Genomic DNA, 26713 nt, shown 5'->3' on the forward strand with positions numbered 1-26713 from the left:
TCTTTTCCCCCACTCCATGCGTCCTGCAGCTCTCAATTCATTATTTAAACTTCCAAACCAACCACTTAAATGAAACACAAAAGCCTTCACACATTAAGATGACGAAAGAAGTGAAATTATTTAGATTGGGAGGAAGGCACAAAGCCAGATTCCTCAGCCTGATTCATTATTTCTTCACTCCTCCCTGGTAGGCAAAAAATCCTTACACTCCTCTCACATGCCTGTCATCAAGTGGAAAGTTTCAGCAACCCGAGAGTTAAAAAAAGAAAAAGAAAAGCACCAGATTTTTTCACATTGTTCACTGTACTCTGCTAGCAGCCTAGAGGTTAAAGCCATACCAAGACTATTTATAATCAACAGCAATGCTTTATCTACAGATCTCATGTAAAAAGACTGGTTTCACTGCCTTAAAAGGCTGTCTGAACAACAACAACAACAAAATCCAGAAAAACACAAGCTATTTTTAATTATGTCATCCAGAACATTATTGCTGCTGAATCCAAAAACACGGGACTTAAGTGGTTAAGGAAAACTAATCCTAAAATACAAACATTTCATGTTAATTATTAACTACTTTCATGTGATGGAAGGTCTCCACATGAGAAAGGGAAGGACCGCATGAGAAAGGGAAGTCTGAATCTGCCTGAAGGGCAATGGATCCTGAGAATTTTCTCTCTCATTTCTCAAATTTGGCTCCAAACAGCCTGCCTTTTCCAGCAGAGGGTGAGTTTATTATTTCTAAACTTTATGGTGTTTTTTAAAAAATTTAAATTACAACCTGCTTCAAAATCAGGGACACTTACAGTGCAATCCAATATCTGCTTACTCTTGAACTTAACAGTACTTACTTCTGAGTAGACAGAAGTATATAGAATTTTACTGGGGGAGGGTGGAGATTCACACCTGTCTATTACCCATTTATTTTCTGCCAAAGCATTTTCTGCCAAAGCATTTTCTTGCCAATCTCTTTCTTAGTAGGTATTGAGCTAAAACCAAACAACTAAAACTGGAGAACGAGCTCTTTTGGTTCACTTAAAAATCGAAATCCTTGTGAGCCAGCCAATTTCCACCCCTACCATAAACAATCCCATGTCAGTCACCTCCTCTAACTCCTGAGATTAGCATTTTTGGAACACAATTTTAAACAGTTAATCCTTGTTTGCGAATAAACATGTTGAACAAGGGAAAACAGAATATCTATCTAGTGTTACATATATAGCATTACAGCTGTTGGTTTCTAGTTGACAGTAATATTTCACTGCAGTTCCTGCAGTTTAAAAAGAGAAAAGATTTCATCTGAAAAACGAAAGGAAGGGACAATAAAAGTGGCCATCACTTGTACTGGTTAAGTGTGTTCAGGTTCTGTTGAATTCGGAGAGCTCACCCACGGCTCCTATTCTTAAACATCTTTTAGGGAAGGAGAAGGTGGTGGTCTGTTTTGGTGGTCTGCAGGAAGGAGCAATCAAACGATATGCCCCAGGGTTAGGCCATTCAGACCACCACATTACTGTTGCTTTTAACTCCCCACACCCAACAAACTCCAGCCTGAATCTGGCAGCAAGTCTTCCTCTGTGGTGTGCGGCTCTCTCAAGCATGTGGTTTAATTTGTGGAGGAAACTGATGTGTGGAAGATACTGTCTTGGGACAGACAGCTAGACCTGATGCCCTTCTGGTCTATCCAAGCTTTATGATTTATGTTTTGTGGACAAGGCAGTTTATCTTATTCATGAGGCTATGCTATGTGTTCTACAAAATATGCAAAGCCAGGATTTTTGAGCACTGGACATTAAAAAGTTGCTCACCCTGAGCTATTCCAGAATCATGGCGCAGTGCGCAGAATCATGGCGCACTTCACATGGAGCAAACAGTATGAAATCTTCAGCACATGCCTTTTACTGTGTACACGGATGCTGGGAACTTGCCATAAACCATGGTTTCTCAATGCACCTAACATGGGCTCAGATAAAATGATGAACTATGGTTTGGCAACTTAGGATCACATCTGTGGGCCTGTGATATGGGGTGGAAAATTTCCTGAGGGGAAATTCGTGCTTTATTTTTCTGTGGAAAAATAATCAGTTTTGTATGTTCACTAGTAACAATGAATAGGTACCTAACTGCAAATAAAATAGGAGGGAAGTGTGGCAATTTCCAAGTTGTAATTAATGCTTTTCAAGTGATTATTTCAAGCAAGTATGTGAGTCTGTGCATCAACCACAATTCTTTGGGTTCCTAATTTTGTGTCAACAGTTTTCAATACCTTTACTTTTTTCTTGTTAAATGCAAACAACACAAGTAAGTACCTGCTGCTATCTTTAAAAGTTTACAAGTATTCCAGTAAAAATTTCTACATACTAGAATATTTGAACCACATTAAGTGCTCCCATACTATGATTTGCAAACGCACACTTAAAATTTTATTTTATTTTATTTTATTGCAAACTGTGATTTGGAGGTGAGGCACTACCAACGATTTGACATAACACTGGCCAATGACGTTTAAAAAAAAAAAGAAGAAAAAACTATTGAAAGGGGAGCCTGTGTGAGAGACTGTGCACCAAACCATGGTTTGGCATTATGTCTGAACTGAGCCACTATGTACATGCTGTGAACTATATGCAAGTGACAATCTACACATGGCAAGTGACAAGTGACAATCTACACATGAAATTTCACACATGTACTTAGGGAAAACACAACGTGAGAACTAATCCCGAGACTCATAATGCATACTTTAAGAAGCGGAAAAGGAATCTGGATATGGTGAAGATCTATCATTGACAGAGCTACAGATTGTATGAGTCTCACAACAGCTTCCATCTAGCACAGTAATGTTTACTTTGAATGACAGTAGCTCTTCAAAAACAGTTGAAGTAGTTATCTGAAACCCTGAAGTGAAAGCGCTGGTGAATGAACCAGTGACCGACGGCATACAATGCACAGGCTTGACCACTGAGCTTTGGCCCCCTCCTCATTAAACATTAATACACGCATCCCCATTACAAAATCACTTTTCTCAAGCTTGCAGCAGTTAGTAAAAAAGGAATGGCTGTACTTTACTCAGGGTCTGTAAAGGTTTACTTCCAAGTACCTCTATCTGCTCCAATTCCGTCAGCAGCTCTGTTGTTTGTGCCTTTGCAGTACAAATTGAACACAGGCATCGTTCTATAATCCTATGAGATTCGGCCCACAAATCCCTCTAAATAGCTAATAAGGAAACGGAAGTCTCAAAATATGCTTCAATTGTATACTCAAATGTTATAAAAAAAAAAAAAGGAAAACACTCTTTGATAGTAGTGAAGTTTCTACAACATGATAATCAGAGATTGAAAAACAGAATAAAGATGGTGGATATTGCAAAACTGTAGGTCAGGGGCGTCCAACAGGTGGATCACGATCTACCGGTCAATCACGGGGTGTCTCTGGTCGATCCTGGATGTTCTTGGGACCCCGATGGCCCCCCCAAAAGAAAAGCTCAACAACTTTGGCTCATCCTCCCCCCAAATAGCCCAACAACTTTGATGGGTAGATCACTGCCAGTTTTTTTATAGTGGGAGTAGATCGCAGTCTCTTGGAAGTTGGACGTGCCTGCTCTAGGTGAAATCTGATAGATAATCCCTCCACCACCTTACATCTATTGCTGGTGAAATGTTGTCTCTATTTTCCAAGGGGTACATATGATTTCAGGGATACCTTTAATTATGTATGCATTGTTTCATTTTCTAGAAGTTAACCATCCTGTTTCTGTTCCCCCTCCTCTTTGGATCCAGCACAGGAATCATCCTCTTTATCAATTAGACGGTTTAAAATTCTGTGTTATCTGTGTTAAGAGCATTACAGCAAAAACAAGAGCTTCCTTTGTATATATAAAGATTTATGCAACTAAGTTATACTCAGAGTATTTGTGCAATGATTTCAGAGGGTCTGGTCTGAATAGCACTTTTATAAGCCTAACACATTTATTATGACATTAGCTTGCATGGACTTCTGTCTGTGGTGGTCCATGAAAGCTACGTTGTAATAAATTTGGTGCACTTTAAGGTGCACTGAAATCACTTGTAAAGAAAAAACAAAATGGCATTATTAATTGCCTTTATATCCTCCCTAAAGAGTCCAGGGTGGCAAACACACAAGCGACAAAACAACTAAAATATTTAAAACAATTCCAATACTAGGAAAGGTCTGTACTAAAAAGACTTGTTGAAAGAGGAGGGTCTTCTGTAGGTACTGAAAAGCTAACAGTGAGGGCACCTAATATTTAACCGGAAGGAATTCCAAAGGGTTGGTACCACCATACTAAAGGCCTGATTCCTATATTGTGTGGAGACCACCTGATAAGATGGTACCTGCAGGACGCCTTCACCTGCAATGATCAGCGACTGGATATATAATGGGTGTGAGACAATCAGGAAAAGCCACTCAAAGAGGAACATAAAAAGAAGGAGGAGCTTATGAGGAGGGCCAGGAAAACTATGGCAGGATACAAAATGCCACACCATGGCAGCCTCAGAAAACTGTCACAACATGCAGCCTCAGAAAAAAAATATAGTGCAAATGCACGTCAACCCAAATGTACTGACACTAAAGCATCAGTGCTGCTAGGGCCATTTCCTCTTTTGCTTCATTCTGAATTGCTGGTGACATATTATTAGGACAATGTTGTTTTCCTAGCATCTCTACTCAAAAGAACAAAACCTTTACTTTGAAATATCTGCAGAACAGAGACACCGGCAGGTGGAGAAGAGTCTTCAGCAATCTGTTTTTGATGCTGTTGCTCGGGCAGTAATACTTTGTGTTCGAAACAGTGGCATGGCAAGCAGGGAAGAACAATACGATATCTTTATTGTCATTGTCCCATACAGAACAATGAAATTGAAAAATCTACATAAGACATTCAAAACCTCCTAAAAGCTCTGAAACCTCATTTTAAAATGCAATATACTCCTAGAGAGACTCCTTATACTGCGTTTAGCATCCCTATTTCCATCTGTGAAATGCTGTAGCATGATGTCCTGGTGACACTTCCTGTCAAACGTGTCTGAAGTCACATTTTGTGTGTCCTGCCACAGCCTGACCTTGAATACAGCCGCTGCTGGCTCTCCTCCTACCTAGCCTCTTATAGCAGGGAAATGTCAGTTTCAAATGCAAGTGGCCTCAGTCTGTCTCGGTAGGCAGGGTGGATCTTACGGATGCAAATTGCTTTTCAGAGATGTTTACATGTGCAGAGGCTTTTAAAGCCTTTAGTGAACTGTAGGAACTTGCTGACCCCCAATGCTCTGCTCACGCACTTCCCGGTGGCAGTGTTGTTACAACATCAGCCGTAGGTCTGCCTAATCCAGAGCGATTTTCTACTCCCTTTTTAAAAAAATCGCTCATCCACCGTAGCACAGCCTTTTTGGCTCTGTGACACAGCCAGCGCTTCCCTACTGTAACACCCCTTAAACACACTCGCAACCCTCACAACAGGGTACATAATGTCCATTATGCTAATCTATTCTTGGCTCTGTTAGTCACTTGGCAGCAGACTGCAATCTCAGAGCAAGCGTGATTCTGTTTTGCTGAGAAAACTTTGCGCCCACCTTTCAAAGACTCCCTCCTCCTCCCCCTTCTCCCCCCGCTTCCTCACATCATCCAAAACCTGATGCGAGAACTGAACCTTTGCAGATTCAGTGGACGCATGAGGCTTGCATTAAGAATACGCCGGACTGCTTCCATGTGTATGTTTACACAGTAAGCCAATCCCCTATGAGCCTCCAAGCAAACGCTATTCTGCTGGGACTACTATTCCTGATGTTTTTCTTAGGCCCGCACAGGCAGCACCGCAGAAGAGCAGTGTGACTAAGGCAGAGACAGGAGTAAGCAGCAAAATGGATGCATCTTCCATCTAGCACTACACAGAAAGGATTTCATCAGCACAATGAATTGGGGGAAAGGACACTCTTCTGACTTGAAGACCAGGATAGACTGGTAAGGAAAATGAGCTGCATTTCTTCTGCGAGTGCCTTCAGAATGTGTTTCATTTTTGCTTTGCATGTTGTCCCTTGAAAGCTTGCAGTCAGAATATGTATGCAGGTTGAATAAGTATAACTGATTAAAACTAAAGCTTAGATATTACAAAAAAAACACACAACGCCAGCTAAATAAAAAAATATAATCTAAAGATTTTGCTGTGCTGGCTGTTGATCAGATAGGAGGAATTCAAATTATCATCAGTGCTGAACAAAATAACAATGACATGATATTTTTGATTCTACATATTGGCATTATTTCTACTGAATAAAGTTTTCAAACCTGGAAAAACATGGTGAAATCCATACTGCCTGACCACCTATTTAGGGTCACAAAGCATTTCAACGGACTGCTCCTTCTGCTAAATATTTTTTCCCCTCTAGTACTGCATATATCCAGCATCTAAGAGTTCAAGGACAGAGACTTGACTTCTGAGCTGCAAGAAAACATACCACTGTGCTGAGAGGCATAGGATGTGACAACGAAGTCAAGTTTGTCTAAGACCACGTTCAGAAAGGTAAACATGTGAAATAGTAAACAATTTTGCTAAAATAGGTCTGGAAGCATAAAACTTACATAGTACAGCAAGGCAAAACAATGTTGCTACGGTTAGAATGCTTTACCTAGGAGAACATTGAAGTGTGTTAAACACACTGTTTTTCATTTTATAAACTGCATTCAAAAGCACGTTTAGTGCTAATAAAATGTAAATAATAAAAGTGTTTTTAATTCAAACTTTGTTACAACAGTGGCAACAGTGTGGCCTTTTCTGCAAGGACAAATTGCTGTAAAAATGGTAATGTATTGGTTGTATTACTAGAACAGAAGATCCCTACTCTTCTTGGAGAAAAACCCATTTAAGTAAAGGGATAGTGAATCATATATATCAGGCACATCCAGCTTTCAAGAGACTGCGATCTACTCTCAGTATAAAAAAACTGGCAGTGATATACCCATTGTTATTGCCAAGAGTTTTTGAGCTTTTTTTGGGGGGGGGACTAACCAAAGTAGTTGAGCTTTTTTGGGGGGGGGGTTAATTAGTCCCGCGATCGACCAGGAACACCCCTGCGATCGAAGGGTTGGACATGCCTGGTATATATGATGGCATGCATGCTAAAAAAAAATATAAATCACTGCCAGGATCCAGACAATTGTTCATCTAGAACCACATAAGCAACAGGACTTTGCATTGTGTCTCTCAAGCCAGTAACTATGCTCCCACCCCTCAAAATACTGAACGGTAAACCCAGGGAAGTTGCAAAAGCAATTGCACAAAGGGCAGGCGGGGAGGGGGTGTGGATACAAAAAAATAATAATTAACAAATTAAAAGAGCTAGATGCAACTAAACAGCTCTTTGGATCCTGGTTTTAAAGGATGAGACATTGCATTTTTTCTCAGACTTAAACCTTGTCTCCACCCTTCCAGGAACAAGGTATATTCAACCTAAAGAAACTGCTAAATTGCTGAGCTGATATCAATAGAATGGATTTGGTAAAAACCACACCTGCCACCATCATGTCTGGTTTTACCAGGAACAAAAACTGAAAATTGCATCAACAAAAACCTACAGCCAACTGCAGAAGCTTACGCCACAATTAAGCCTGTCTTTCAGTAAACAAAATTTTCACCACAAGTTCAGTCCTGGTTGCCTCTAACAGAATGAACACATCATCAGGGTGAAGGTAACGAAACACTAATTTTCCTTTCTCCCCCTCACAGGTACAACTGAACGCTGTTTCACTGAACAATGGTAAGAACAAAACAACTGGAGTGCAAAAGATGAACCTACTTGAGACAGCAAAATCAGGCTTTTTTATATGCATCGTGGGTTGCATTATCATCTGTGCTTTCGTCTACGTAAGGAATACAATCCCCAAGGAAGGCGATGAGCAAAAATTCCTCCCAGAATTAGCAGAGTGTGGCGATTACCCCGATGAGCTTTGCTCGGCCCTCTTTGATGGGAAAGCTGCTGCTCCTCAAATTGGCCACTTGTGCCAGCAGGTTATCCGCAGGCGAGAAATGTCTACCTGCATACAGACGCCTTGCAACTGCTCGACACTTCAGAAGAGACTTCACTTCATTACAAGTCCTCTGTCAGAAGAAGAAGGCAACTTCTCCTTCGCGTACATCATCACCATTCACAAGGAGCTGGACATGTTTATAAAATTACTCAGAGCCATTTATGTGCCTCAGAATGTTTACTGTATACACATTGACAAAAAATCATCAAAGGATTACAAGTCGGCTGTGCAAACCCTGGTTAACTGCTTTGAAAATATTTTTATCGCTTCGAGGACAGAGAATGTTGTCTATGCAGGATTTTCCAGATTACAAGCCGATATCAACTGTATGAAGGACTTGATTCATTCAAAAAATCAATGGAATTATGTTATTAATCTTTGTGGCCAGGATTATCCCATCAAAACTAATAAGGAACTTATGCAGTACATCAAAAGCAAATGGAATGGTAAAAATATGACCCCAGGAATTGTTCAACCGCCTCATATGAAATACCGGACACATGTGAGTTACAAAGAATATGTGCATTCAGAAAAATCTTATGTGTATCCAACGAAGAATGTGAAAAGTGAACCTCCCCATAATTTGACTATTTATTTTGGGGGTGCCTACTATGTACTCACAAGAGAATTTGTAGAGTTTATACTGACTGATACACGTGCAAGAGATTTGCTTGAATGGTCAAGGGATACCTATAGTCCGGATGAGCACTACTGGGTCACCCTCAACCGCCTACCAGGTAAGCAGCTATTTATACTGAACACTGTTTCAAAGTCTTGAATATTCAAGTCCAGGAGCCAGTGAGTTCAGCTTCCCTAAGCTATTTCCCCATCATTTGACCCTTTCAGTATTGAGCAAATATTAAACCAACAGTTTTCAGCGCTGAAATGTGATGTCAACTTGCCAGGTACGAAATGGAAAAAAAAAAGTCCTGATTTTTAAGGGGCTTTTCCTGACTCCACACAACCCATTGGGTTGTTGTTCTTGTGTTTTTTGTTTTTATAAAAAACTATAGGCAGGAAAAGCAGATTTTTTTCAATCCTTAGGACCTATCTGAATGTATATTTTAAAAATAGAAATCAGGCCTCTTCTACCTTTAAACAGAAAAACAACACCGTAAAACCACTCGGTATTGATATAGGGTCTACCAATTCCACAAACTGTTATGATACTAGGTGTTCTAGGCAATGTTTATAACAGGAATAAGGAGGAACTAGATCCAGATGATAGGCCAAGTTTCAGCACAATGGTGGAAGGCAACCAATTTTTTGCCCATGTGGTTTGAAAATAAATTCTGTCTCCAAAGGCTTATCAACTGAGTGTTGAGGCTTGCAAAGCACCACACCCAGCACTATGCAAGTACTGGGTGTCAGCTGACTGGTGGTGCCCATAAACCCTCAATCTAGTTGTATTCTTCACCTGCTACACATCTGGTGTCACATAGGCCAACGGGTGTAGAACGTATGGGCATGGCCTTTGACAAAACTGCTCACAGGCTAAATGGGGAGGCCCAAACCTTGGTTAAGTGGGACACCCCCTTTCTAGGTTGGTGGAATTGTCCCATATGAGGGTCCGCAGTCGTAGATTTAGAAGTATGAGCATGAGACTGGAGACTGGAATTAAAGGTCTACTCATGCAAGCTCTCTCAACAGAATCTCCTATCTGCCTGCCAGGAATAGCAGTAGAATTCATTCTAGTAGTATCTACAGCCTTCTAAGCTCTCTTTCCTTCTTTTCCTTAGAGAGCTCCTGGCAGGCTGCTCCTTGCAAGCATGGGGAATTATAAAGGGTGTTATGCCACAGTCCTATGCTGAAGCAGTTTCCCTACATCAGGCACGATCACATCTTTCTGGAACATGTGGTGCTCTAATGGAGAATAATTGGCACCCCTGAACCATGCAAGTTCATATTGGGCAGAATTTTTCAGCGGCCTCTCCAGATGTTGGGACTTGCATCACTGAATTTTGACATAGCGATGAAGGACTCCTGCACTACCACCACCTTTCAGAACAAAACGCAGTGCTTTTCTAAAGAGAGCTATGATTGCTGAATATTTAGTGTATCTCATGGGATGAGGAAATATTGGAACTGCAAATAGAAGAGGAACCCCCAGCCCAGAAAAGCTCGGGATTGCTAGCCACCCCTTGGGAGTAACAATACTGAGAGGTGGCCTATGAATTCAAACAAAATAACAGCTAATGTTGCTTTCAATTTGGTTGTTAGATGCTCCAGGTGCAACACCAGATGCACAGTGGGAAGGAAACATACGTGCTATCAAGTGGAGAGATCAAGAAGGGAAAAGCCACAACGGTTGCAAAGGTAAATATAATAAACTGCACACAGCACACATCCCCTGGGACAGCCATCTGCCAAACACAAAGAAAGCACAACTTCCATGCATTTGGAAACCTGCAAGTTGAGCAGCAGACTCAAGTTGAGCAGCAGACCTCCCCACTGAGGAAATGGAGGCTGTACAGCAACAGAGCTGATAAAACTACAGCCGGTGAAGGGATGAGTTGCTTCTACTGGATAACTGTAACTCCTTTCCTGTAATTGGTTTCCAATACGTACCTCAATATTCATTCACAAAGCATTTTTTAAAAAGCAACATGCAACATGCACATATGTAGGAACAGATATAATGGGCTGAGAATCCAGTAGCAATTTTACAGCAATGTGTTTATTTATATCCCCCAGCTTTCAGTGATGGAGCTCAGGGTAGCATACACGATCATCACCCCCTCAGTTTATCATCACAACTCACCTCAAGCGAGCTTCATGGCTGGGTGGGGATTTTAACCTGGGTCCCATTCCTAATCTGACAAACTAACCTTAATACAGTACCAAACTTATTTAGCTTGCACCTAAGAAACACATGGTTTGTGAATAAGAAAAAGGGTTCATTTATTCCTTAAAGATCTGCATTAATTTTGAAACAGATCTGGATGCATTCATGATGGATACTGCACGTCTAAGAAGTCCCATCCTTTGTTGATCATGTTCAGAGAGATAGTATTTGTGCAGGATCAAAAGCAAATGTGGTGTTTAAAAAAAAGGAATCCTAGGGTTTAGTGCAGCCATAAGGCAAACTCGGCCCTCCAGATCTTTTGGCACTACAACTACCATCATCCATAGCTAACAGGACCAGTGCTGAGGGATGATGGGAATTGTAGTCCCAAAACATCTGGAGGGCCGAGTTTGCCTATGCCTGGTTTAATGGGACCTTGCTTAAACAACAGAACTGCCTTTCCCCACCTCTAATGTAAAATGTCCACCACATATTTCCCTTTCTGTGTTGCATGCAATCTGGAGTTGTCAATTTGCTATTTCGCTTTTGCAGGCCATTATGTCAGAGACATTTGTGTGTATGGTCTTGGGGACTTAAAGTGGATCCATGAATCTCCCTACTTGTTCGCCAACAAATTTGAGCCGGCAACCTATCCACTTGTGATGGAATGCATGGAGAGGCATTATAGGCGTAAGGTACTCCAGCAGGCTGAAGTCCCACTGGAAGCACACTGGTATTTGCAAGAACATACATTTCAACGTGAAGCAGAACAACTGAAATAACCATTGCAAATATTTGGAGGACAAAGAAGAACAAAAGAAAAAAGAAGAAGAAAAAGTATACATTCCAAAGCACATATCAGTTATGGAATCTGTGCAATACAGTAGCATGTTCTATCTCTGAGGGCGTAAAAACGGAAAACATCTTTTAACAGAAAGAAGAGACAATGTGTTCTGAATCCAGTGACTTTACCAATACTGATTTCTCCAGACTACTATCACCATCCCGAAATAGGGCAGCAATGTTAATCAACACTGTGTTCAATTAAATATTCCTTTGATGAAAATCAAGGAACAAAAATTTTAACTGTTCAGCAGTATTTCAATACAAGCACCACCACGAGCGGTAGCTTCTGGAAGACACACAGCAGGGACCTCCACAGCAGCAGAGGTTCTCCCTGACAAATTTGCACCTCATCCAGCAGTGCTGCTCAAGGGATTAGGACTGCCCTGAATTTGCCCCCACTCCTCAAAAAATCAAGTTGCACATTAACTAGAGAAGCAGCCAGTGTATATACAGTCTACCACCATCCTGCAACTAAGTGAAGAATCTGTGGTAAAAGCTGAAATTCAGTGCACCATATGCCTTGATTCAGACGGAAGGAAGAATTAAGCCCGTTTACTGAAAAGAAAGCGGCAGTGAAGGAACAGGTGGCACTGAACAAAGTCATTCAATTATTTCACTTGAATGCCAGGCATTATATATGTTTTGAACTGAAAGTTTACAAGAAGGCTTACAGGGAGAAGGTAATTTTATAAACTATTAATTTAATTATTGCCTAAGATTTTGAAACCAAATTTAATTATAACTGTGTGATGGCTGCAAGTTTTCTAATGTCAGGTAACCCCCCCCCCCCCGTACTAAATGCATGGATCTGTTTTTGTTTGCGTGTGTGCTTGTGGTTTTCAGGACAGAGATTTGTATCTGAATGCTTGTTGTTGTTGTTTTAATTTAAGATGAACATGTTAGAACAGGGATGGTCAACAGAAGGCCCAAAAGTCAGATACAAGGCCCAAAGGTCACAAAACAATTTTTTTTTTACTGTTAATAAAAGTGTGTGAAAAGTGACCTATTGTTTCACTTGTAAGAGAAAGGGAGATTATTTTTGAAGCACTGAAAAACAGTTTATTTCCACACTTTAATGTTTTACCTCTCTGAATTTTATATAATAAAATGCTCTAGCAATGCGGGTGGTGCATGTGCTCCATAACTGACTGCTCACAAGCAACTGAGTAAAGCATTACCAGCTATGAACGAATCTCATCAGGTCACAATATATTGTTGCAAAGGTTGTGTGCCATCCCCAGAATCTGCCAAGCTGCAGCAGGATTCTAGGGGGTTCTGGCTGCTTACCCAGGGTCATGTTTCCGCTGGGAATCAACACACAGCAGAGACTGTCATGTCTTTAATAAATATGGTTTATCAACGCATATTTACACCTGGCTCTACTTTGGAGAGAGGTCAGAGCAATACATCTCAAGAAGGAACTCCTCCCCACAGCAGTGCCGCATCTGATTCCAAGACATCTCTATGCCTCTGTGCCACATTGAGTTCTCCCTACTTCCTCCTCTTTGTTCCCCGAACACCTCTTGCCAAGCAATTCCTCCCCTTCTGCCTGTTATGCCAAGCCTAGTTTTAAAAGGTGACATACACCCTTGCTCAGCGTAACCTTGGGAACCTCTGGATTTCTCTGTGATGAGCCATTAACACCTTTTGTCATGCTCATGGCCTCTATTCTGTGAAGCTGCCCTGAGATCTTTTGAAGGAGGCGGTGTATAAATTTAACAGATAAAAATAAATAAATATCCGAGGTGAGGCCCCGGCCTGGAAAGGAAGCTTAGCCTATATTTTTTCTGCTGGCCTGACATCTTCCCTTCAATACTCCAAATATTATCTATATTCTACCATTTTACTAATTTCTAACATTCACTAACTCTATATCTGTAACAATGTATTTCTAACCACCACCACCCAGCTTTCCCCCCTTCCCCAAGAATACAGATGGTGGCCCACTGTTTAAGCACGCTTAGCTCTGTGCTGGATAGAGGTTCAAAAATTGATAAACCCTCTGCCACCTGCAATCTCAAGTGTTGCAAGTCTATTCTACCATCTCACTCTGCTGAAGCCAGCTGACTGCTAGTTTTATTGTCCTTATATTTAAGCAGAAGATGAAAAGTTTGGAAACGAGCCTAAAAAGACATTATTTAACAAAGAAGGCTCAGAAAAAAGATTACTCAAACATTTTAACCCCATTGTTGCCATAAGTGTTTTACAAAAACTTGCTTATAAGTGGGGGGGGGGGAGAAATCCTATGATGAGGCAGACAGGCTTCATTTTAGATGTGAACCAAGTCTTGTGTCAATGGAAGCAAACACTTGTCCCTTTTAGATCTACCTTCCTATCCGCCTCAGCCCTAATTCAGACTTGCAAGCGGAACATGCAAATTATATTTATTGGGAACTGCTGAAAGCTGAACTGCAAAGCCGTTTTATACACATGGTGTAGGATGAGAGAAAGGAATCTGGATGTGACTCAGAAGCCAGATAATTTCTACTAACGCTGCACATGATCACTGCCGTAATGATGGGCAAAAAGAAATATATATGCCAGACAAACATTTTGCTTTCAGCCACTTAACAGAGTGCTCATAAACAGCATCTAGAAAAATAAAAAGCAGCCACAGGAAGGATGCGCCTCACCCAACATCTCTACGCAATCATAAAACACTGACTTTGGAAATAGAGCTTTTTGTTTGGAGGACTCCACTGCTGGTCCTAGTTTGCAGTGAAAACCCTTGTTCCCTGAAAGCTACAGAGCAAAGCCAACAGAGCCCAATTCCTACCTCTGCTCAACAAGCTGAAAAGGTTGTTTGGCAAGGTGGCAGCAGCAGTTTTCTCAGACATGCTCCCTTTCCCCTCACCATCCCAGAAACAACGGCTACATTCACCATAGGGAGAGAGGCCTAGATTAGCTGTTAGTTACAACAGAACATATATATATTCAGGAGCCAAAATAGCATAAAAGGGAAAGTGTCTTATGTTCTACCTCCACAAGGAAACCAGAGACCGAGAATTAGTGAATTCCGAGGTTTCTTAGAAGCATGCCATCATTTTGCGCTTTGACAAATGCTCCTTTCCAGTTGAACACGGAAGGCTTTAGGAGTTATGAACGCCTTCAGCTATGTATACAATAGCGAGGCTTGTTCCTCTTTTATAGGTAGAGAATCTAAGCCACAGAAAAGCAGACCGTAGCAACATACTGTTCTACTGGGTTTCTTACACGGCTTCAAAAAGGTCTCACTGTTACCAGCCAGCTAGTGGGGGTTACACCAAGTCTACTGTGCGGCAGCCAAATGAAGGTCCCACCACCACAGTGAAAAAGTAGCCAGGCCTCCTACTGCTTTGACCTGCAGCTTAAGCAGAAAGTCATCAGAAGAAGCCATTAAACATTTTCCCACAACCACGAGAATTTTCTTTGGCAGTGGAGTTTATTTTAAATAACCTCTAACCTCAGGACCAGTCATCTGCTCTGCTATTTATTTGGGAAACTAACCCCCATGTCCCTAGCTCTCTCAAGTATTTTTTTTTTAAAGATAACATTAAAAAAACCCCACACATATCAGGATATGAATCTTATATGCCTCATATCTTGTAGAGAATCATTGACGTACCACACTTACTTCAAGGTGGGGGGCGGAATTGATATTTTGACTAGATTTAAGCTATAGAAACTGGCAGAAAGCTGTGACTGCAGGTGGGGATTTTTCTTACGCACATCAGTAATTTGAAATTAGCTTTTTAAACAAACCACTGTAATGCTTCAGTTATGTTTCTCTTTTCAAAAGGGTGTTCAAGCAAGGGACCATAATGCTGGCTTTCTTGTGGGAAACAGCACTGGATCATGAATCATGGAATTGTAGAGTTGAAAGGGACCCCACGAGTCATCTAGCCCAACCCCCTGCAATGCAGGAGTCTCAACATGACAGATGACCACCCAACCTGCTTAAAAAGCTCCAAGGAAGGAGAGTCCAACATCTCTTGTGGGAGTCTGTTCCACTGTCGAACAGCTCCGCAATGCTAAGTTTTAGAATCAAGGTCGAGAACAGAGAAAAATCAAAAGAAAGCCACTGAAACACAAGTTAGGACACTAGCAAAGTGTCCATCAGTGTGATGGGCTGTATTTATTTTCTGAATTTAGTGACTGGATGTCCTGTAGTAGTAGTAGTAGTAGTAGTAGTAGTAGTAGTAAAATTTATTTATACCCCGCCCATCTGGCTGGGTTTCCCCAGCCACTCTGGGCGGCTTCCAACAAAGTATTAAAATACAGTGGTCTGTTAAACATTAAAAGCTTCCCTAAACAGGGCTGTCTTCAGATGTCTTCTAAAAGTCTGGTGGTAGTTCTTCTCTTTAACATCTGGTGGGAGGGCGTTCCACAGGCGGGTGCCCCTACCAAGAAGGCCCTCTACCTGGTTCCCTGTAACTTGGCTTCTCGCAGTGAGGGAACCGCCAGAAGGCCCTCGGCGCTGGACCTCAGTGTCCGGGCAGAACAATGGGGGTGGAGACGCTCCTTCAGGTATACTGGACCGAGGCCGTTTAATGGTAATCTGGGGCAGGATCCCAGCTTTTCATGATTCCACCCCCTTATAAAAATGAACGCCTCTTCTGTAGGAAAGAACAAAGGAGTTGCAACTGAGAAGTAGTGAGTGAAATAACCAAGTAGTGAGTGGAGAGAGGTTACAGGCATAGGTGGGAAATTGAGTGGGACCTGTCCAATGTCAGGGGAAAGGGAGCACATTTTACCTTTATGTTTTCCCTAACGGTAGCGCCCAAAACTTTATCAGTGGGAGCCATTAACATATGTGGAAGAAGGCAACAGAGTGCTATGAAGGATCCCCCTACCAAGAGCTTTTTAATGGTGGAAACCCATGTATGGATGCATCCCTTCCAAAGGAACCAAGCACCAGAAACCCAGGGCAACTAAGATGCACATCAGTGAACCAGATATTGTACTGTACATACATTTGATATTCAACACCATTGGCAAGAATGTGGTGAGCAGTAGGCCAGCAATTCCAATTACCTTTTGCCACTTTTTGTTGGTGCTACAGGGACTGTGAAACCCAGTTACAGAATAAAATAAGAAATGCAGTGAGGAATAAACGCCTTCACCTTCCAATTACTGAGCCTTTTGAGCACATTGCCTTCATGAAGGCATCTGAGACAGCTAAGGAAACATAACATGAAAGCAAAGATTCTCACCACAACCACAAGAAACAGGATTCCAAGGAGATCATGTGACCATGGCTATTACAGCCCTCTTGTTAAAATTCAAAAATTCTGTAAATAGTTATTTAAATCAAGAGAAACAAATGTGGATCCCAGTGGCATCCAAGTGTATGAATCAAAACCTCCAATTCACAAAAGTTTGATTTAAGAACTGATTTAAAAAATCAGAACAGTCTACATTTAGCTTGGGTCAACTGCTCTGTTAAGAAGATAATATACTTGAACAAAACATTGAACTTAATTACTTCCAAGTAGGCATGTATTGGATAGCACTGCTAGTGTTGTGAATATTTTTTTTAAAAGAACAAATATTTAATGAGATTTAAAATGGTTGATGTCATAAACGTGTGATCAGCTTTACTGTATGCACCTTATCGATTCCAGATGGACTACTATACAGATTGCAAGCAACTTATATCCATTGCTGTTTACTAGGGTTGTGCTGTTCACTTAATTATCCTAGCTGCCTGTTACAGCAATATGATTATGTGAAAGGAAACAGCATGATGCATGACAGCCAACAAATTAATTCCATGTATAACAAAAGACTTTGCACAATTTCTTTTTAAAGTCATAGCACATATGTAATAGCTATTATCACCAAGTTCAGTATATCTGTATAGAGATTCAAATATTGCACCATCTCAAACGAGGAAAAATTTCTTGTCTGAACATCTTGTATTTGTTTTGTTTTTTACCTAGGCATTTGGTTAAATGTGACATTTTAATTTTTGTCGTTGTTTTGCTGCTTGTCCACTTTGTGACAGAATTGTTAAGTTGTTTATTGGACTTTTTAATATGATTTTGTAATTTTTTGTGTATTATTTTTATTATTCTGTTCCCTATTCAAAACATTCAATGAAGAGCAGGCTATAAATACTGTAAATAAATAATAAAGAGACAGAAACCTGCGCAAAAGTGTGCATTGTGATAAGATGAAATGAATCTTCTTTTCAAAACAAAATGCTTAAGATTACATTCAAACCTGCTGCATAAGTCTTTGTGTTTTCATTTCATTAGATGTACCTGCAACTAATTAATTAATTACATTTATTAATTTTATTTCTATTCCAAGGAGCTCAAGGTGGCAAACATGGTTGTCCCACTCTTCATTTGATCCCCACCACCACCACTCTGGGCGTAGGTTAGGCTGAAAGGCAGTGACTGGCTCAAGGCTACCCAGTGGTCTCCCAGGTTCAACAATCTAACTACTACATCAGCAACGATCAATCTAAAGATGCTCACAGGTGAACTCTGCTCTGCAGAAGCCTTAACTGGGTCTTCATTTGTTTCCAACGTACATATCATTTTGTAACGCATTGATCTTTAGGCTGAAACTAGGGGAGACACTGGAAATAGTACAGAAGCAAACTACATATGGTTCCATCAGACGTGTTTTGTTTTCCTGCCTCGAAATAGTTAAGTGTGTTGCGCTTCTTCAATACACTAGCATTTTACAAGTTACTTGGCTGGTGACCACTGGCAAGAAATGGTTTGTTTTGACTTTATATTCACAACAGCCTGGTGTACACATCACATTAAACCATCACATTAAATCATAGTTTACTTTAACTATGGTTCATTGTGACATGCAGACCAGGCCAATATGGGAATTGCTACGAAGTGATTCCATCCCACATCGCAAAGAAAGTGTTTGCAAGTTGAAAAAACAGTTGGTTCTTCTCTCTCTTTCAAAATACTAATGGAGGGAGATGTTTCAACCATAGCCTAGTTACACTGAGATAAAGGCTGTGTCTGTGTGTGTGTGTGTGTGTGTGTGTGTGTGTGTATTCAGCAAACTGGAGGGAGGGGGAAATGGAAAATTGTTAAGAGGGTGAGTCACTACATCCCTTCAGAGAGCCTAGCAACTGGTACAGCTTCTGAGCAAAGTACAATAATTAGATTAGATAGGACAAGCGCTGTCCTCATCCAGAGCTTCCTTCCTTCTACTGATACGCATCAATGCTACTCATGCTTCAGTTGTTTTTCTGAACATGCATTTACAAAATGAATCCAAAGTCTGCCCCAGCCCTTGCCCTCTGCTTGCAGCCTAGCAACAACATTCATGTTTAGTATCACAGTGAGGTAGTGGTGCGAATAAGCAACAGAATATGTAGTTACAACAAACCAATTTAATAAACTTCTGCTTCTCAGAATATTTTGATGTATCAATAGGAACACATTGATTTGGGGTTTGGACAGGCACTGCCAATGAGTTGTAGTGGCTATAGCTCAGCTTGGTGGCAGAGCACCTACTTTACATGGAGAAAGTTCCAGGTTCAATCTTCAACAAGGTTCACTATAAGGCTGAGTGTATGGGGTGTTAGGGGAGGGGTACCACCTCTGCTGGGGGACATGCTGTGCTCTTTCTGGGGTAGCTTGTCCACCTTTGGTCCCCACCCTGCACTCAGCTCTCACCTGTGGCTCCTAGAAGCTGTCAGCATGTGACAGTGGCCACACTCCAGAAACAGCTTTGGCTGGAGGGTAGCTGATGAGCCTCAAACCCTCAGTGGTGAGTTAGAGGCTTGCCCTGTGTGCTGATTGAGCAGATAAGACTAATAGTGGATTCAAGATCAAGAAGGCGGTTTTTGCAAGTGCTGTAGATGGAAGTGAGGGATAGATGGGGCTCATCAACCTGGGAAGGTAGCCCATCTAGGAGAAGGAGAACTCTGATCCTAAACCTCTGCTGCCTTACGGGACATCTTTGGAAGAAGAAAGGGCTAAGGAGTATGGGTTGTATGTGTGTGGGGGGGGGTTCACTCTGTTACTGCGTTCTGTTGCATGCCATATCGAGGACCAATCCATCAGAAGGTGGGTGCAAGCCTTCAAAATATAAATAATTACAATGTGCAAGAACTGGAGCAGTCATTGAGGCTGAGGTGGTACTTGCAAAGATCTCATACGTGATAAAATGTTGTTCAACCACATCAAGAACGCAACCCAGCTGCCTGAAGGTGATGGAGGAAAAAAGCATTCCAACAGGCAGTTCTGGTAAAGCAGGCTTAATACAGGTGATGGCTGCAGGCAATTTTTAGGGGCTGGAAAATAGGCCTTGCAGCTCCAGTAAGAATGCAAGCACACCCAGCATCCAATGTGACATGGACTCTAGAGCTATGGCCCTAACATTGGGAATGATTGGGTTCAAGAGGCACAGCAACAGCTAGCTGGGGAATCTTAATCTTATGAGGTTGCAGTGATGAACACCAGCATGCCATTAAGGATGATGCATGGAGCCCAGGGACTGCACAATAGCAGAGCAGGGTGTTCCTCATGCAAAAGCCGAGAGAGAGAGAGAGAGAGAGAGAGAGAGAGAGAGGGAAAATGAATATAAAGAAAGAATGTGGATACTAACATTTAGCTGCTGAAACTATTCATCCTTTGTGAGAAAGGTAATCTTGTCCACAATATTTCTGAAAGCTACTTTATACCAACAGACTAGTCATCCATGTAACCCAGTATTATCTATGCTGACTATTAGTGGCTCTTTGTTTTTTTTCAGTCTTGCTGCCAGATATCCTTTTAAGCTAGACATGTTGAGGATAAAGCACAAGACCTTCTGCATACAAAACATCTTCTTCAACCATTAAGCTATCGCTCTTCCCCATCATACCATTCACAACTATCTCATACACAAGCATTTTAAAAATACAATTCGACCCTAAAACAAGAGACTAGAAAGGAGAATAAGGCTTCTGAAAACCATGACAGCAAAGAAGAATCTGTTTGAAATGGTTTATCCCACCACTGTCTTATTCATCCCTGCTTAATACCGCAATCTCCCCTTTGTTCTTCAACACTTTCCTTGCAATTTCAACCTTCTTTTGTAAAAAAATTCTCCAGATTAAAATACCTTGGTTCTTTGAAATCTGCATTTACAGTTGTCTAAAACAAATGAGCAACAGATCAGGAAAAAGAGAGAAGGGAGGAAGGAAAAGAAGATCAGATGTCCTTGATATGGTATCTTTTGTGCATACTACACATCTTCACACAAAATTCCCATAGCTATTCATCTCAGAGGTAGACAACTTGGTTGTCCTCCACATGTTAGACTACAACTCTCGTCATTCCTGACCACTGGTCCAGCTAGCTAGGGCTAATTGAAGTCCACAACATCTGGAGCCCAAAACATTGGCCACCCCTCATCTATACCTACACATGTTTCTAAAGTAACACAACTTCCTGGTTGCCACAGCTCCAGGCTTCTGCACACTTCTGTGAGAGTTCTAAAGAACCCAGAACTTACCTCCAAATAAGTATGTATATGATCAGATTGCTGCCTGGACAATAATTTTGTGGCAATGCTCTTTATCATTTATATTTTAACATCATGGAACCCAATGTAGTGTACACATGGTTTTCAGACAGCTACCTATACAGGCACTGGCTAGACCCAGAGCTGCTTGCTCCAGTGAAGTGGTATTCTCATGTGTCTTCAGACTGTTCCCCATCTTTGTACACACAGATGGAGAGCTGTATTTTGGAACTCATTACAGCCAGAGACTATGTAGGGATTCTGTTTGTTGTTAAAAAGAAAGCCATCAAATTCAATCCATGAACTATTATCCTGCTCCTGAAATAATGCTTAAAATCTTTCAGTTTATTTCTCAGCAAGAGGACAACGGGTGCAGAACAGCTATCTGAACAAATAAAAGCTAGGTAACATGGACCTTCCTTCTCCTATTCAAGACAAGACACATTTTTGCCTTCACAGAAATCTTTATGCCATCCACCACTTCTCACAGCACTGTAGACTTAGTGACATTTTGAAAAATGCTTATTACTTTGCACAACAAACAGCTATAGGTACAGAATCCCTTCAGGCTATCCTGGGAACATTCACCTCAAGGGACTTTTTCTGCATTATGCACTTTCCATAACTTTATAAATTTCATGGGACTGCACACTCACTGCTCCCATAAGCTGGATCTGCCATTGTACATTATACAACATGCCTGAAATTTTTCACATGTCAACAGTCCCAGCTGTAATGCTGTTAAGATTGCTTGTTTATTAGCCTGGGCCCTACTACATTTTGTTAAAGTGCTTAATAAGAAACTCAGAATAAACAGAATTTCCAAGGAAGAAGCTTGTTTCACTAAGGGCAGATAATAATATATACTAATATATAGCCAAACAAGACAAAAGCTCATGATTGAGTGAAGTGGCTGCCTAGCAAAAGACTTATCTTCCAAGGCAGTTATTAAGCATGCATAGGATTGTTGGCAAGAATGGCACCCAATTAAAGTTAATTGATCATGTCAATCTTAATAAATTAATCTATCCATTAAATCCACAAAACTCTGTAGATATATAAAAATTACTCTTAAGTGAAAAAAATATATGTTGTGGTAGATTGTTCCCATCCCAAAAAACAAACCCCAATTAAGGATTGTTCTGTTATTTTGTTTAAGCTAATCAAGAAAAGGTCATGATCTTATCTAGAACAGATTCTCACCAACCCACACACTATCCCAATCATTTGAAATCATCTGCTCTACCTCTGACAGCTGAAGTTTCACCCCCCACACACACTTTGAAGTTAGTCTTCTTAGCCATAAAGATAGAAATTTGCTTTAAACAAGAAAAAGTGGAGATTCTCAGGATGCCAATTTTCACATCATGCCCTGCTCAGATTCTACACTTGGATAGAATCATGGAATACAAACAGCACTATATTCAGATTTAGGATTTCAAATTATAATTGGAATTGGATGGGATCAAAAAGCCATCCAATAATACACCTACACAAGACCCACTGAGGCAGGACCATTTATCGTTCAGGGCTCTGCCACAGACTACTTTGTTTACAAAGTCTACATAGGGAGCATAGCTCAGTCAGTAAAGCATGAGTCTTCATCTCAGTGTCATGGGTTCAAGCCCTACGTTGGGCAAAGGATTCTTGCATTGCAGGGGGTTGGACTAGATGACCCTTGTGGTCCCTTCTAGCTTTATGATTCTATGATTATTTCTATGAAGAGAACAGGCACTCCAGAGAAAAGCAATTGCAAAACAAACGCTCTGCAGGGTGAAAGTGAACATTAGATCCCTTCTCAGATTTCTTCTGATTTCTAAATTTTCAGAGAACTTCAACAAAAATTATAATTTGTCTCTTCATAGTATGAATGACTTACATTTCTCTAAATGTTGAAATATGCTATATGTTGCTTATGCAGCGCTCTTTGGGCTGTCCACCGCTCCTATATTTACACTGCATCCATAAAAGAGCCCTGGCACTGCAGAGCTGACAACAGCATACTTTAACCCCTGTCATCAACCAGGAAATTCAGGACCACTGGGAGGCTGTGCCCCTTGCCTCCTAGAAATAGCACCTTGGCAAACGGGAGACCAACATGGTCCCATTCATAAATAAAGGAGGAGCTATGGTCCCCCACACCCACACCGACCCCCATTCCTTGTCTGAAATAACATTTGGCATGAACTGCCAGTTGCCTAGGAATGAACAAAACGGAAGGACATTCTGGCACCTTTCTATCAACTAATGAAAAAAGAAACATCAATTTGTTTTTCAAGGGGAAGGTCACCCTGGCCCAAACTGGATAAAAATGCTCACCACTTTGATCTGGCCCCGAAGAACTGTTCTGCCTCCTCTACCTTTTCTCTCCACTCACTTTCCCTAGCATGTTTTGCCTTTTTAGTTTATACATCTGGTGGCAGGACCTTGTTTCTCTCTCTCAGTATCAGCTGCTTTGGGAGACAATACCTGTTTTTAAGAATGGATAAAACTACAACTTGAATGAAGATTGTTCATTAAGATCTACATTGTGAGGCTATGATTGCCTACTACAGTGTTGCTAAGAGTTTCCTGCCAAAGAAGCCTTGTGTGTTGCAGAACATTCTGGGAAGTGTTCAGTGATACACTCCATTCACAGGGCAGTAGCAAGACTTGTTGGATCACATCGTCACTTCACATAAACAGAGCATGCCCCTAAGGCTGCACATTTTAAGGTATGACTGACAGCAGTGAGCAAGCTGTCATGTGGAAAAACCTCTTTCCACTCTTAATTCTTGTTAAGATTCTGAGAAACCCCAGGATTTCTTAGGAAATAGTGTGAAACTCTCTGGTTTATAGACCTAATATTTCAACTAACCTTTAGAATACAAGTTTAGACAGCTTCAAAAATACTACCAACTTTTTAAGCCAATGCTGTAGATTAGGCGTGGGAAGACTTTCGCCCTCCAGGTATTACTAAACTACAACTCCCATCCATACTTGCTAATGGTGTTGGGAGTTGTAGCAACTTTTGGATAGTCCCTACCATCTAGGTGATGGAGATTCTATAAAGGAAAAGTCACTGGACATGAAGTACCGAAACGACACAAGCTGGGTCAAGTGACTTAATCTTAACCTCGCTCTAGCCGTCTGAGATCCCGCTTCATTTTCCAGTCCCTTACCTTTCCCGCCCCGACCTGGCCACAGTGATCCATGTGACGGTCATCTCCAGGCTTGACTACTGTAATTCGCTCTATGCGGGGCTGCCCTTGAAGCTGTCCCAGAAACTCCAGCGGGTACAGAATGCTGCAGCGAGGCTCCTCACGGGGTCTCTGCCATGGGAGCATATTCACCCAGTTCTTTTCAAGCTGCACTGGCTCCCGGTGGAGTACAGGGTCAGATTTAAGGTGCTGCTTTTGACCTTTAAAGCCCTTCACGGCCAAGGACCCTCGTACCTACGGGACCGCCTCTCCTGGTATGCCCCACGGAGAGCCTCAAGGTCCATAAATAATAACACCCTAGTGGTCCCAGGCCCTAAAGAAGTTAGATTGGCTTCAACCAGAGCCAGGGCCTTTTCAACTCTGGCTCCGGCCTGGTGGAACGCTCTATCTCATGAGACCAGGGCCCTGCAGGATCTGACTTCTTTCCGCAGGGCCTGTAAGACAGAGTTGTTCCGCCTGGCCTTTGGCTTGGAGCCAATTTGATTCCCCCTCTCTCTCTCTCTCTCTCTTTTTCCTTTCTTTCTTTCTTTTCCTTCTCCTCCTGCGATGAGGCTACATTTTAATATTTTAATGTTCCATTATTTCAATGTTGTATTTTATTTTTGTTTTTAAGTTGTAATCATTCATCTTGTTTTTATTATTGCTTGTAAGCCGCTCTGAGCCCGGCCTTGGCTGGGGAGGGCGGGGTATAAATAAAAAATTATTATTATTATTATTATTATTATTATTATTATTATTATTATTATAATCTAAGTGAGGAATGGAGTGCTGGGTGATCACAACAATGAACTTTAATCTAAATCCTGGTGTGTGTGCAAAGGAGGCAATGAATAAAACAAGAACACTTAATTATCCTCTGTTGTATTAAGTAATGAAGTCTGTGGTGGAGCTTATGATCCACAGTCACAACACTCACACTTAGCTGTCAAATAAAGCCCATTTGTAGCTAGAATGTTGAGGGCAACGCAAAGGGTTGCTGCACATAAATTACATATGCCATATCAAAGAAATGTAGAATACTATATGTATTATTATTATTTCTTGCTTTGAACAAGTCTGTATTGGGTCTAGGTCACCTCTCAGCATATACTTAAAGGAGGAGGAACACCTGGGGAATAAAGTTAATTGCTGCTTTAAATAAAAAACAAAACATTAACTACCAGAAACGTAGCAACCAACTCCCTTTGGCCTCATTTGTCATACCTCATCTTGCTTCTGTGGGTAATCTGTGGTCTGTTTTCAGTTTTAACAATAGAGCAGAAGAAACCGAGAAGGAATTTCAGATATTTTGGTGTATTGATGTCTGAATATGATACTGCTGGCCACATTCTTTTGGACCAAATGTGCAGGTTGTTCTTTAAGGCCAATCAGGGGTGCGGGAACTACAAATATTAAAGCCTTGAAAACAAAGGTACTGTATTTATTTGAAAATAAGAACTGGTTTTCAGTTGTTTCAAACAAGTATCACTGGGATATAGAATTTAAGTACAAATATGTTTATTTGGACTGTGTTTTGATTCATGGTGCAGCCCTAAACACAAGAGACAGGAAATCATTTCAGAATATTATCACTGCTATATTATCACTGTGACTACTGAAGGTTAAGCAGTTTGTGGATTAGCACTTAACTTTCTACAACATTCCTTAATTGTTCTTTTATTTCTGTGCCGTCTATGGCAGTGTTTTCAGGGAAGATTGGCAGATGAAATTGAGGAGATTCATTCATCCAACTATTACATGACTAGGCTTCTTGGATTGCTTTCAAAATTTCAGCCTCTACATATAAGCAAAAATTCATTCTAATCATGTCTATTTACAAGGAGCAAACACATGCACAACACCTCCTTGATTCTACACTTATGAGAAACCAAAACTATCATTGCAATAAAATGTCAGAAACAACATGAAGGATGCTATTATATACAAAACTTCGCTGCACATGGCAGGACAGATTATTAGCAAACATTGGATTAAAAATGTACTGGTTTAAAAGGCCATAACTGTTGGACAGTAATACAAACAGACAAACCCACCATTGCATTAAACCTTACCATTTGAACCTAAATATGGGACAATTAAGCCTGATCGTCAACACTCCTGTAACCCTCAGGATCATGTTGATGCCCTCCCATTGCAGTTCGCATTTCCCAGTAGGTCTGTGATCAGGAGACCACGAAATCCAGTTGTGTGCAGGCAACAGCAATACCTGCTAGTCCCAATGCTCAATAGGGATCTGTAAGTCTGTCACAGTCTATCCTGTGGCCGGAGCTGTAGAAACTATTCTAATCAGTTTTGGTGGTGGTAGGGAATCCTACAGAGCAACTACACTGTGTAACCTCCTGACCTCCAGTTTGTCTAGCATGTTTCTAGACATCTGCCG

General features: G+C 41.1%; 2 protein-coding genes and 1 long non-coding RNA gene across 5 annotated transcripts in view; 2 read left to right on the forward strand and 1 right to left on the reverse strand.

Moving 5' to 3' along the window:
- The window catches only part of RTF2 (replication termination factor 2), a 57386-nt gene that overhangs the window by 18659 nt on the left and 12014 nt on the right, over positions 1-26713 (reverse strand). The window lies entirely within an intron of this gene.
- Positions 342-12784, forward strand: LOC310847071 (beta-1,3-galactosyl-O-glycosyl-glycoprotein beta-1,6-N-acetylglucosaminyltransferase 7-like). 3 transcript variants are annotated; one of them, XM_083744525.1, is made up of 6 exons: positions 342-723; positions 5804-5967; positions 6393-6526; positions 7730-8768; positions 10252-10347; positions 11369-12784. In XM_083744525.1, exons 4-6 carry the CDS (start codon positions 7790-7792, stop codon positions 11596-11598), a joined length of 1305 nt encoding a protein of 434 aa, XP_083600651.1. In that variant the 5' UTR covers positions 342-723; positions 5804-5967; positions 6393-6526; positions 7730-7789; the 3' UTR covers positions 11599-12784. The 3 variants fall into 3 exon arrangements, with proteins under 3 accessions (XP_083600651.1, XP_083600653.1, XP_083600652.1); XM_083744527.1 differs by lacking the exons at positions 342-723; positions 6393-6526 and having other exon boundaries at positions 5275-5967; XM_083744526.1 differs by lacking the exons at positions 342-723; positions 5804-5967 and having other exon boundaries at positions 5975-6526.
- On the forward strand, positions 10345-11071 carry LOC310847230. Its single transcript, XR_014565696.1, has 2 exons — positions 10345-10443; positions 10497-11071. It is a non-coding gene; the product is annotated as an uncharacterized lncRNA (long non-coding RNA).

Source organism: Podarcis gaigeae (genome assembly GCF_964106915.1).
Source record: "Podarcis gaigeae genome assembly, chromosome: 6".
Taxonomy (NCBI): Eukaryota; Metazoa; Chordata; class Lepidosauria; order Squamata; family Lacertidae; genus Podarcis; species Podarcis gaigeae.

What these genes read in the sequence shown, in the direction of transcription:
- LOC310847071 (XM_083744525.1), top strand. Translation starts at nt 7,790, where the DNA reads ATGAACCTACTTGAGACAGCAAAATCAGGCTTTTTTATATGCATCGTG. An exon ending in CACCCTCAACCGCCTACCAG is followed by an intron (nt 8,769 to 10,251) that starts GTAAGCAGCTAT and finishes TTTGGTTGTTAG; the next exon opens with ATGCTCCAGGTGCAACACCA. An exon ending in AAGCCACAACGGTTGCAAAG is followed by an intron (nt 10,348 to 11,368) that starts GTAAATATAATA and finishes TCGCTTTTGCAG; the next exon opens with GCCATTATGTCAGAGACATT.